Source organism: Montipora foliosa, chromosome 1 (assembly GCF_036669935.1).
Source record: "Montipora foliosa isolate CH-2021 chromosome 1, ASM3666993v2, whole genome shotgun sequence".
Classification (NCBI taxonomy): domain Eukaryota; kingdom Metazoa; phylum Cnidaria; class Anthozoa; order Scleractinia; family Acroporidae; genus Montipora; species Montipora foliosa.
In genome coordinates this window covers 43,001,803-43,014,350 of record NC_090869.1, presented here as the reverse complement: position 1 = coordinate 43,014,350, position 12,548 = coordinate 43,001,803, and the positions used below count along the sequence as shown (strand labels likewise).

Below are 12,548 nucleotides of genomic sequence, written 5' to 3'. Positions count from 1 at the left end.
ATTATCGGTGAATATTCACCTCGACTTCGCCTTCGGCGAATAATTGTTAAATATTATTATATTGTTAGTAATTGTCTGATGTTGATTTTGATTAAGGCCCATTTGGAAGCCCGAGCAATCCAGCAAGCATTGGCTGCATACCTCACCCAACACACAAGGTATTTAGCCAGAAGGACGCGATTGGTAGAAAGTAACTCGGAACTTTTCCAAACGGTCAATCTATGGCAATCCCAGTCGGAAAGTCGGTAAAATTTCTGTTACTGGGTTGCCAAACCAAGTCGGAATCTGCATTTCATTTCTCTGTTTTTTTATTTATTTATTTATTTTTTTCCGTGTCATGAAACGTCTTTCCTGTCCCTCTCTTGCTAAGTAATGTCTTTGTGTGTAGAGTCTTCTGCGCGTATGTTTGGTAGGTTTGAGGGGGTGTTACAAATGCATAGATTTTATCCGGTGGACATAGTAGGACATTTAATTAACCTGCAATGGCATCGAAAGTCATTGTAACGTGAATGGCGTTTTAGTGCGTCTTTAAACAAAATATACCCTTATAATGGACGTCGACAACAATCTTTCGTCCGTCGAGTCGTAATCAAAGTGAGCTGTATTTCTAATATTTTACCAAGTGTGGTGTTGTGTACAACACTGAAACCAAATGGAAAATTCTCTGGTAACTTATAGGTTCAACAAAGACAGAGAAGGAATCAAACACCCTAAGTGGATCTGCGATCTCTGTTGTCTGGCTATTTGTATTTATTTGTACTCTACTCTTCACGCTCTTCCGGTAACAATTGGAAATTTCACCAAATCTTATATTTATTTTGTGCTCAACTCTGCGCAGTCTTCAGGTAAAAAAAAAATAATTAGACATGTGACAGCCAAGAATTATTTGAAAGAAAGCTCCTGAAATTTATTTTGTTGTGTATGGCAGTTTGACACGATTGGGTTTCATGTCTTCACGCACGCAATGAAATAGGAAAGGGGTTTTTGCCTCTAATAGCAAATATGTTGTTTGTTTCAACAATTTTTTTTGCTGGAAAAGGTTTTTGCGAAAAAGTTCGCCCCCTGTGAGAGAATTCATCGTCTTGTGTAATATTCGAGCTTAACAAATTTGTATACGTGTGTTGAAATGTGATACGCGAGGAATTTTTTCTTTCTGACAAATGATTAATAGCAAGCCAAGTTGTTAACTTCAGAAAAGGATCTCTTTTGTCACTGTAGTGTAAAATGAAGTTTATTTGGGAAGCCAGTGTTGCTACGACTTGCCAGTGCGAAGATTGTGTACATGCTTTTTGCGAATTTTGAGTGTTATGAAATTACATCAATTGCGTGACATAGCTCCTTTATCACGAAGATTTTTCAACAATATATCGCTTTACTCTAACCCAAAAACATTGAGAGAGTAAAAAACTTCATATTTATTAACCATTTCTTTTGCTTTGTGCTTGTCAGCATTGTGATTTGCGATAATTCGCAAGTCTGTTTTTGTTTCTCACAGCACAGGTACCCCAAGCTAACGATGTAATTTGAGCATCACGATCAGCTAAGATTATAAGCGTTTGTATGGAAGTTTGAAAATGTGTTTAGGAGTCGAAAATAAAGAACATGAATCGAACAAAAATGCCTTACCTTGTCTTCTCGATACCTTATCAGTGTTTTTGTGGCGTACTTTTGCCATTTTAGCGCTATTGGCTATTTGGCCATTTCAGCGCAGCGCTCGCTGCACGAAGCCGTGGAAAAACACCTTCCCGTCCGAGCCCAAGGTTCAAATTTGTTACCCACAGGGTGGGCGACGAGGCTTTAGTCTCAGTGACAGGTGCAACGTGAGGCCCTTCTCAGGAAAATACTGAGCTGTCACGCAGATACGGACGAAGCTCTGGGAAATGCTGATGCATTAAAGATGTTTCGCAAACAAAACATAAACATTCACTTTGTTTTACAGTGTACCTGTCACTGACATTGTCGCCTGGGTAATAAATTTGAACCTTGGGCCCGGTCGGTAACGTTTTTTGCAACGGCCGTGCACGGACCTTCGTGGCAAAGCATCGTCGACGATCGGCAGGTACAAACCAGGTCCGATAGAGAAAGGCATTAGTTAGAGAAGGATTTTAACGTGCATCTGGAGGCGACCTGAGCGTTCGGAGTAAATGAACAGCTGATTTCCTTCGGTGGTTATGCGAGACCGCCGCCAGCAAGTAACCAACATTGCGAAATTATTTATATTGGAGAGCAACGATAGAACTAAAACTACATAGAATCGCTCTGAAACGGCCAGAAATGCTAAGAACATACCATAAATGAGACAACGAGGCAAGGTAACAAATTCTGATGTATTTTTATGTCATTTTAATGCCCTAAATAACGATCGCTAAATTCCCCATACAGACCCTCATAAACGGTTTATGTAACGCAACAACGATTATCCGTGAGCTTGGGGTACCTATGCTTATAGATGTTTAGATTTTCAATTACATGGCTGCTCAACCTCGCGATTGTGTAAATAGTTCACCCTGAAGTCAAAGTACCATAGATACGTTTCTCAGGAACCCGACAAAGAAGGCTTCCTGACCCGACAGATGAAAAGTAAATATTCAGTTAAATACTAGCAGTAATCAAAGATTATGAGAGTGCATTGGACGCCGTCTCTTAAATATATAATTTCACTAGCTGACTTTCAGCCTTTGTCTATTGGTAAAATCCACGTTTTTCATCCCTATATCGTGTCAAAGTCCATGCCAGTTTAGGAGGCCCCCTGAACAAACTACGATTTGTTGACACGCAGCGTGGCATCGCCAGTTCAGCAGTAGACTCGCAAAAAAAATTTACGTTTATAGCCTTCCTGAAAGAAAATTCGCCCTGAGCGGGATTTGAACCCACGTTGCTAGTCGGATGTGATAACCACTACACGGGCGAATTTTCTTTCAAACATTTATTCAGTTAACAATATGACTATTTGGGGTGTACGGGGTCAGGGTTTCTCTCATAATTATACCCTTCATACAGAAATAAAATTAGCTTGTATCCCTTGTGAATCCTTCCTTGTCATCCGCTAAGTTGACTACGGTCGTGTATCCATTAAAGTGATCCTTAGTTGGGTTTTCAAGTGGAGTGATAGGCTCTCCTACCTTGTCACCTTGAAGGAAAATTTGTCGGCAGTCCCACGGGCTCAAATCCCGCTCAGGGCGAATTTTCTCTCAAACATTTATTCTGTTTTATATATCAGTGCAGTGCTGATGTCTAGGATGAAGGTTAAGATTAAAAAGCCACCCCAAATGCCCCATATATATATGAGGCCCAGAAGGCCGAAACAGTACTGTCTGCAGTTAGTTATATGTATCGAATTCTAAAAAAAGCAAATATACTGTTGTCAAATTACAGATAAAAAATAATGTAACATAATTTTAAGCGGGGCAAGAATGTAGTGATAGCAACGACTATTACAAATGGCAGCAAATTTGTTCTTCGTTTATATAACGTTAACGAGACCTACTTCATCTTGGAGCAGTTGTTCTTTTGACTTTTGCACGGCTTAGCGAAACTAGAAAGGCTCATTAGCATAAAAACGAAAGAATCGTTTATATTCTCCATCACAATAATGGTTTCCCTGTTGGCAGAGATCTCTTTTCATTTGCGTTCGCTGTGCTGTTGATTACGGGAAAAGAGGCCTCTGCCATGGATTGAAACTCACTTTGATTCAACCTCCGTCCACAACCTTGGACGGCACTCTTCAAACCGCATGCTCCATGATATGTTTGCTGATTGGACGTGAGCCCGCTGTGTCCCGCGCATTCCTTTACAGTATTTCCGCTGTTGTTAAGTGAGCCCACACAAAGTGAAGTATCACGTGAGGATTCGGTCGCTAAGTAACCACCTCTCAACACACAATGAGTTTCGACGCATGACAGAGGTCTGTTTTCCCGTACTCGTCAACCCAGGAAAAGCAAAAAGAAAAGAGACCTCTGCTAGCAGGGAAAATAATGGTGGATGTGGATGACACCTTTCTGCATCCCTAGCCTTTCAAATTTGTCATTTTTTGTGGAGAGTCAGGTTTTCCCTAATTAGAGTTAGTTTAAATGCTTGAACCATGGAGAGATCATTTAATTTCTACCTTCTTGATGCATTATTGTTCTAGGGAGTTATTCCAAGCCACATTTAGTAAGGTACCAGCCATAACCAAGGATTCTGATAAGAGGTAATGTAAATTCTTTTTCGCCTTCAATTGACTTAAAAGGTCGATCCTGATTTATCCTTGTTCTTTACTTCTGTGTTACGCTGCCCCTCCCCCTCCTTATCCCCCACCCTATGCCTCTTGATTGTTATGCCTTCTCATTAAAAAGGTACCAAAATCTTTCATTGATTTCAGACTGATAGAAGCTTTGATGACGACATTTAAACGACGCATGCGGCTTCAGTTACTTTGCTTCCAAGTCGACATGGAGGAACTTTAGCAAAACACATCAGCTATTACTGAATTTTTCGACGATGAACCAAAAACAACAAGCGAATCTTTTCAGTTTCTTTGAATCTTACTTTTTCCTCATATTATGTAATCCATTACTTTTCTGCTTTCATTAAACTGAGTCCTTCGTTGTCACTGAGATATATTATCTTCATCACACTCCCTTTACCAAATACAAGAAAATTTTCTTTGAAGACAAGGGAAGTGTGTCTAAAATGATAACAACAAATTTAGTATGATTGAGTTCAGCATTTGAGTGACTGTTGCGGAATTTATTATCCCGTGTCCTGATGGACTCGGTAAGCAAGATCTCATGAGTGAACCACAGGCAGACAACCCTAAGGATGCGAGAGCGCGTGACGTCACGTTATTTTGAGACGGTTGTAACGGCCGATTCAACTAATCGAGGAAAATGTTTTTCAAATCGCTTTCAATTCAAATGGTTAAGCGATCCAAACTGTAGCTGGGTAAAAGAATTTAAAGGCGACAAGCGCAAGGCTATGTGTTGTGTTTGTAAAAAGGTAATCAACATTGAACGCATGGGAGAAAGCACGCTGAAGTCTCACATGAAAGGCGATAAACATAAAATGAACACTTGTACAACTTCAAGTTGAACTCAGTCATCGCTGGTCGGTACATTTTTACCCAAAGAAGTTACTTCAAGTTGTGATATAAGGTCAGAATCGGGTTTCAGTCGTGGAGAAGCGAGTAACGCTCAGAAAGGCAGCCAAAGATAACGCAAATTGAAAGGCTGCTGAAACATCATCATCATCATCATCATCATCAGTAACAGTTTTTATGACTGCGTGACAATATGATTTTTCTATCTTCAAATACTATTTCTGTGCCCAGATGCAACTTCAAGTCATGGCCAGTGACTGTTGTCCTTTTAAAAAATGTTATTACAAATTATTACAGTATAAAATAATGTGATCAACCGTGGCTGGTCTATTTAAAATTCGCAAATGACTCCATTGAGTGGGACCAAGAATGTCAGTTTAAAGAATAAATTTTATTCCTTGAAAACTGTAATTTGTCCTTGAAACGTCCTTGAATTTCGTTTGCCTTAAGTTGTACGAACCATGTCCTGCTGCAACGTTCAAAAAAGAAGGAAACTGAAAGATATGAGGAAAGTAACAATTTCAGTACTCTGAAATACAAACTCCGGATTTGTTTGTACAGATTTTTACTTTCAACTACAACCCTAAAGTAGACGTGACAATCGCTTTCTCTCCGCGTGGAAGGAAAATATGTTATCGCATACAATTGAAGTTTCTACTTGTTACTGCCCCCTGCATTGCCCTTTTTTTTTTACATTGCTCCTGTTCAACGATAAACAACAAATTAAAAAGGGACTGCATGGTTTTAAGGAGAACTGAAGTGATCTCTAGGTCTTCGGTCTTCCTTTTCGGGGTCTTCGTTTTCGATACTACCCCTCAGTTACGTCCGATAAAAATATTCTCCGGGAATGTGGAGAACTTTATAAAAATGTCTACCACGCCGAACCGGTTGATTCGGAAAGCCAAGAATGGCTTTTATATCAACTAGAATGGCTTTTAGATCAACTAGGAAAGTTTTTTGATCAACAGCTTTGTGAAGGCGACCTCACGCTCTCTGAGTGTTTTGAGGCCGCCTCACAAATGTCATCATACAAGTCTCTTGGATCCGACGGCTTACCTGCTTACCGGCACACAGTTTGACCTCAGGAAAGAACAGCTTTTAGTCTTGCGACTCAAGGCTAGGCCGATCCGATTTGAGTACCGATACAATTTGGGCAAGTTTTGAAAGCTAAAAACTTCAACCAATGCCGTGTTTTGCTGGTAGGACTGGGTGGCCCAATACTTACAAGGAAAGGACGGCTAGGAAATGACAATCGGGTGTCTTCCCTTGTCATGGGATGGCAGAATTACCCAGAATTCTTTTGGGCATGAAGGAGGCAACTTGAGAAGCACGAGACTGGCCCTCATCAAATGGCTCAAGCGCGGCCGGAAGAAAACGTGAGAAGAGGATTTCAAGCCAGATACTAAGCAGTAACCCTGGTGTGTGCAGTTAACGTAGACTTTTAATTTCTGAACAAATTTTTGTCATAGAAAATTCGCGACAAAGTTGTGCTTTTTTCGCTGTGATCCTCGTGTCAAAGGAACGGTATAATGTAAATAAGAGAATAACCAGATTTATATTTGCAGATTACCTGGTCTCTTACTACTAAAGTCAAACTCTACATCTCTATGCAATAAACGCATTCAAAATCTCCTCATATTACTTTAGAAAAGTATGTTTTCTTTCTCTTTTTTTTTTTAAAGGATTTTCCTGCATGCTAATATGAAAAATGCGTTTACTCTCCCGTCCTCTTTTTAGGCATGATCTACGCGAAAATTACGTTCTGTCCCTCGATAAACCTAGAACAACCAGTTATAATTCTTATTTCTTTTTTCTTACGTATCAGCTAAGTTGCGGAATGCGCTACCTGATTTCATCCGTACCACTGAGTTTACTGGTTTCTAAAGAGAATCCAGGGCCACATTTTGTACATACTGTGTATGTTATCACGCATCTTGATGTGTTTAAGGTGGCTTAATACAGTTTTCCGAAGAAACTGATATCAAGGTTTTGGAATCTGTGAAATTAAAGCATCAGGAAGTCTCTTGTTAGGTGTTAGTCACTGCAAGTGATGTAAAATGTAATTTTACCGAACAAATAAATGCAAATCAGGGGAAAATCCTAAACATAGTGACCGAGCTCCTGGAGGGGGAACTGGAAACTAGACACTTCAAGGGCTTTTTTCTCGAAAACCAGCCGTACAACCCCATCTCAAAATTTCAGGATTTCCGAAAGCGAGAAAAAACAATTGTGTAGAGAAATAAATAGTTAAATCTGCCAGACAGGTTTTTCACAAATGACAAAAACGTCGATTTTGGTCTATTTTAATAATGACTGAAAAACTGTCTGATAGAACTTTTTGCAATGTTGTTTACTAATTCGCAAAATTTTAACCCTGGTTGAGAAAACGGCCTTTGAAATGTCTAGTTTCCAGTCCCCCCTCCAGGAAGTCCTTCACTATATTAAGTGTTTTCCCCTGATTTGTATTTATTTGTTAGGTAAAATTACATTTTACGTCAATTTGCAGTGACCAACACTTCACAAGAGACATCATTTTGCTTTAATTTCACAGATTTCAAAATTTTGATATTTCTTCTTTGGATAACTGTAGTAAGGCACCTTAAAACTCGATGGAAAGTATCACGAATCATGATGTATATTTATCTGGAAACTTGATGTACATATTGCTAAAGAACCTTGAGGTAAATATAAATTATCAGATAAGTGTAGCATCGTTCAACATGTAAATATGAGCTTTGATATGTATATGGCGAATTTTGATGTATGTATAACAGTCTTGATGTACATGTATAAGCACTTGATATATGTATGCCATTCTTATTGCGTAAATAGCACATCTTAATGTTTTGTCCCTTTTTAACAAGCATAACTGTCCTTCTCTTTGACGAAATATCCTGAAGAGAAGACGTCTTTCAGTGTCACACTCCACGGAAACCAATTTAAGTCTTGACAGCAGAATGTCAGAATCACACACGAACGGGAAAATCGCTTCACTTGTCACTTGTCACACAATATCACTTGGGGAAAAAAAGTCCCGAATCACAACAACAACCGACTGACTGACTAGAGAGCCGCTTATATAGCTATCCGAAGGGAGTCTAGAAGTTTCCAAAAGTTACTATTTACAGCTACTTCAATAAACTCTATTTTTAAACTTACGAGTCACAGGTTATTTTGAAATTGATGAGTCACAGTTCTAGAGAATTCTTGAAACAACACATCGCGTGACATTGACCTTCGCGAACTTTCCAGAATATTCCAATCCTTGTAACAAGTTTATCCAACAATTTTATTAATTCAAATTTAGCTAGGCTGAAGTGTCTATCTACTGCAAGTATTTACCACAAGCGTTTCCGTTATTATCACTTTTGTGTTACTTTTCAAGCTCTTTGGAGAGTCAGCGCTTCACCTGAAGTTCGATCATGATGGACACAAACAAGAGCTGAAAGAACTTCAACTTCATAAGGTCAGGCGACCAAGTGAGATTGACCCAACACTCGTTAGAGCGGATCACTTATCGGCGATCAAAGTGCTGAACAAACCAAGGGATTTCATCGTAAACATGTTCCCTCAGCAACGTCTTCTTCTTCTACTGAATCAAGTTCAAAAATCGATCCTGGTTGTTAATCACGTGTGTGCTAACCCTATCCATAAACTGGATAAAGCAGATTAGCAAATTGATTGTCAGAACAATGCGTGATTTCTATCTCGCTGAGTTCAAAGAAGCAACGGTCAAGAGAGTCACAAGAGAAGGCTGACCAAACAGAATGTAAACAATTGGCGTGACGTCGGATAGCACAGTTTTTCCCGCTGTCTGAATTCTGATTGGTCAGTTTAAATTTCAGTAGCTCTCGCCGTATGCAAGGAGATGATTAATAGGCTGGTAGCCAGGTTTTTAACCTCAGAAAAAGATCTGTTTCCTCGTATCAACGTGTGAGCCAAAGGGCCTCTGCTGGCAAGACTTCTGGGTGACCAGTTAAATGGTCTTAATGACCCCCGACTTGAAAAAATTCCACCCTTCTGTTTTTGCGTAACACGTTCCACAGGCAACCCAGTGTACGGTCATGGAGCGTCTAGTTTCGATCTCTTGGAATGCCGCCGTTGGACGATGGGCGCCTGGGCTGGGGCCAAGGATCGCCATCATGGATGCCGAAAGATTATTGTCTGAGGAACAATCTTATCGAGAAATGTCTTTTGCTGTTCCTTGGGGAGTTATTGCAGCTAAAGAGTGGGGACGTGATGATGGAAAGCCTTTCTTAGGACTTCATGGATTTCTAGATAACGCAAACACATTTGACAGGCAAGTAGTAGCGCGCTTTTTATTAAGCCTTTATATTATGTTTTCTTCCGGTCTCAAGAATGGGAATCCCAGCTTGGTCCAATCACATTCCAGGGCGTTTTATGAACATAACGAGTAATAAAAGAGAGAAGTGATCCTTACACTTTAGGACGGTGCCTTCTATTAGGGTCGTAACAAGGAACATATGGTATCAGGCATCAAAGACCTGAAAAGGGCCGGGATCTGGGATCACATTCCATGCCAGGGAGCTGGAATCACAACTCCAGGCATCAGGATCAGCGGTGTTTTTCATGGAATAAGGGATCAGGGATCAAATCACATGAGAAATGAATTGATGGTAGAACCAACTGGGATCTCGGAAAAAATCCAAGCCCCAGATGGGATTCGAACCCACGACCCTCCGTGATTTAGTCGGATGCTCTAACCACTGAGCTACTGGAGACTCTATGGTGAGCAAGGGTGAAATGTGGGTATTGACTCGAGCTGCATCACGCAGCTACAGAGTCAAATGACTGACAGCATGGCTCATAACTGCATCGCGCAGTCACCTTAAAGCATATCTGAGATGCAGCCAACCAACCACCCAAGTGAGCGAATGTGAGAATGATATAAACACATGAGAAATGAATTGATGGTAGAACCAACTGGGATCTCGGAAAAAATCCGAGCCCCAGATGGGATTCGAACCCACGACCCTCCGTGATCTAGTCGGAGGGACTAGTTGTGATTTGACTCTGTAGCTGCGTGATGCAGCTCGAGTCAATACCCACATTTCACCCTTGCTCACCATAGAGTCTCCAGTAGCTCAGTGGTTAGAGCATCCGACTAGATCACGGAGGGTCGTGGGTTTGAATCCCATCTGGGGCTCGGATTTTTTCCGAGATCCCAGTTGGTTCTACCATCAATTCATTTCTCATGTGTTTATATCATTCTCACATTCGCTCACTTGGGTGGTTGGTTGGCAGCATCTCAGATATGCTTTAAGGTGACTGCGCGATGCAGTTATGAGCCATGCTGTCAGTCATTTGACTCTGTAGCTGCGTGATGCAGCTCGAGTCAATACCCACATTTCACCCTTGCTCACCATAGAGTCTCCAGTAGCTCAGTGGTTAGAGCATCCGACTAGATCACGGAGGGTCGTGGGTTCGAATCCCATCTGGGGCTCGGATTTTTTCCGAGATCCCAGTTGGTTCTACCATCAATTCATTTCTCATGTGTTTATATCATTCTCACATTCGCTCACTTGGGATCAAATCAGCGTGGGAAAAAGAATCAACCACCAAAACTCCTATGTGACATAAAAAAATTTTTTTTTTGAAAATGCCAAAAATTTGGGTTGGTCTGACGATGCTAAAGGAAGAAAAAAAAGGGAATTGCCTAACACTTTTTACAAGTATTGATGATAAGTTATTTTTGAAAAATGCGTGGTTATCCCCCAATTTTCGTTTTGGATTTCAATAACACTTCTTGAGATCTGCTTTTCCAGCATATTCATAAACTGTGAAAAAATGCCTTTGAATAAGTAGGCACTGCCCTTAAATGAAAAATAAAGCTATTTGAACCTATGGCCTTTGCAACGTTGGTGCAATGCTCTACCAACTGAGCTCTTGGGAGCAGGACCTGTCAGAATGGTATCCAGTCAAATCATCTACGTTCAAATTCGCCTATGCCAACTCACCTACACCTATTGGTAAACTCGCCTCCGTGGACAACTTTGATCACCAGCATGGGCAAGTTCATCGCAATTGTTTAGTTTCATGACAAATGAAAACTTAGTGTGCATTGGTCAATGCTCTTTGGTGCATGCTTTCAAGTGACTGGATGTCCTGTGAACTGTGTTGAGAAGGTTAACTACTGTTTGCAGTTCTGCCTTGTGAATAAGTCGACGTTGAAGGACACTGAGAAGCAATTAATTTTGTCTGCATAGCTCATAATTGTTGGAGACCATGAGTGAGCACATAACCACTGTGGTCAGCAAGCCAGCAGCATTAGTTGTATCATTGCATGGTTGCTCCTTGTGCCATGCTCCAAAAGTGTCACATCCCTGATTCACCATTGTCTCTTCCAGGTCATCATACAAACCTTGAAGAACCAGTGTCACAAAACAAATCAATCAAAACTTTATCCAGTCTTGGTTGGAAACCTCTGTTCAGATTTGTTATGATTGCAATTTTTGGTGGGTTAGCTGTATCAATGGATGGGATTTTAAAATACTTCAGAATGCGGAAAAACGGTCTTTGCAATAGTGCTTAGGTATGGTTTTGCCCAGGTTTAGCCTGAAAACTGCAAAAAACTTATTACATTGCTGGTTTGATCTCTTTCAGACTAGCTCGCTTGCTTCCAGAAGACATCCACTTCATTTGCATAGACTTTCCAGGACATGGTAAATCCTCACACAGATGGCCTGGAATGCCATACATACACTTTGAGTACATTGCTGATATAAAGAAAGTTATTTCACAGCTCAAATGGGAAAAGTATTCAATCATAGGTCACAGTATGGGAGCTAACTTAGCAGCTCTGTATGCCGGTACTTTCCCATGTGAAGTGGAGAATCTTATTTTGCTTGATTTCCGTGGGCCTTCAACATACCCTGTGGACAAAGCAGCTGTTGTGTTAGCTCGTTATGCAACAGCAATGGCACAGGTTCAGACCACTTCACTCCATGTTTATCCCAACTTGGAATCTGCTGCAAAGAGGCGGCAGTTAAAAGCTGTTGGAGGAACAATGTTGACAAAAGAGGATGCAGTTTTGTTGGCTAAGAGAGGAACTTGTACCACCAAGAATGGTCTCGTATTTTCAAATGATCCAATCATAAAACATTTATATGTACCACTTGTTGCACCTCAGCAATTGTTACTTTCAATTCTTTCCAAGATACAATGTGCAGTATTGACACTAGAAGCCACTGATACTGTGTTTGAAACGAACAAAGTATCTTGGATGGAGAGAATTAACATCATTTGTCAAAGTGCAAAGTTCAAATTGTGTAAAAAAATCAAAGGTGGACACCATTTCCATCTAGAAAACCCTGGGCAAGTTGTTCAAGAAATTAAAGGTTTCTTAACTCTTTGCCAATCATATGATTGTACTCTCAATAGCAAGTTGTGAGTGATTTTCTGAAATAAAAAAAAAAGACATACTGCTGAGTTTTTCTTTTAAAGCAAGTTA

At 40.4% G+C, this 12,548-nt stretch overlaps 2 protein-coding genes and 1 non-coding gene across 4 annotated transcripts in view; 2 read left to right on the top strand and 1 right to left on the bottom strand.

The window, feature by feature from the left end:
• LOC137999104 (exocyst complex component 2-like) overlaps positions 1–4,591 on the top strand; it is a 52,874-nt gene extending 48,283 nt beyond the window's left edge. For both annotated transcript variants that reach the window (XM_068844942.1, XM_068844949.1), the window contains 3 exons: positions 97–158; positions 4,130–4,189; positions 4,361–4,591. In XM_068844942.1, the coding sequence (XP_068701043.1) occupies positions 97–158; positions 4,130–4,189; positions 4,361–4,445 (207 nt within the window). In that variant the 3' untranslated portion in view covers positions 4,446–4,591. The remainder of the gene's footprint in view (positions 1–96; positions 159–4,129; positions 4,190–4,360) is intronic.
• A 4,537-nt stretch (positions 4,592–9,128) lies between these two features.
• Positions 9,129–12,548, top strand: LOC137977923 (serine hydrolase-like protein 2). Its single transcript, XM_068825243.1, has 2 exons — positions 9,129–9,377; positions 11,702–12,548. The coding sequence occupies exons 1-2, from the start codon at positions 9,142–9,144 to the stop codon at positions 12,486–12,488; spliced, it is 1,023 nt and encodes a 340-aa protein (XP_068681344.1). The 5' UTR covers positions 9,129–9,141; the 3' UTR covers positions 12,489–12,548.
• Positions 9,747–9,820, bottom strand: Trnaf-aaa (transfer RNA phenylalanine (anticodon AAA)). Its single transcript has one exon. It is a non-coding gene; the product is annotated as a tRNA-Phe (tRNA).

What these genes read in the sequence shown, in the direction of transcription:
- LOC137977923 (XM_068825243.1), top strand. Translation starts at nt 9,142, where the DNA reads ATGGAGCGTCTAGTTTCGATCTCTTGGAATGCCGCCGTTGGACGATGG. An exon ending in AACGCAAACACATTTGACAG is followed by an intron (nt 9,378 to 11,701) that starts GCAAGTAGTAGC and finishes GATCTCTTTCAG; the next exon opens with ACTAGCTCGCTTGCTTCCAG.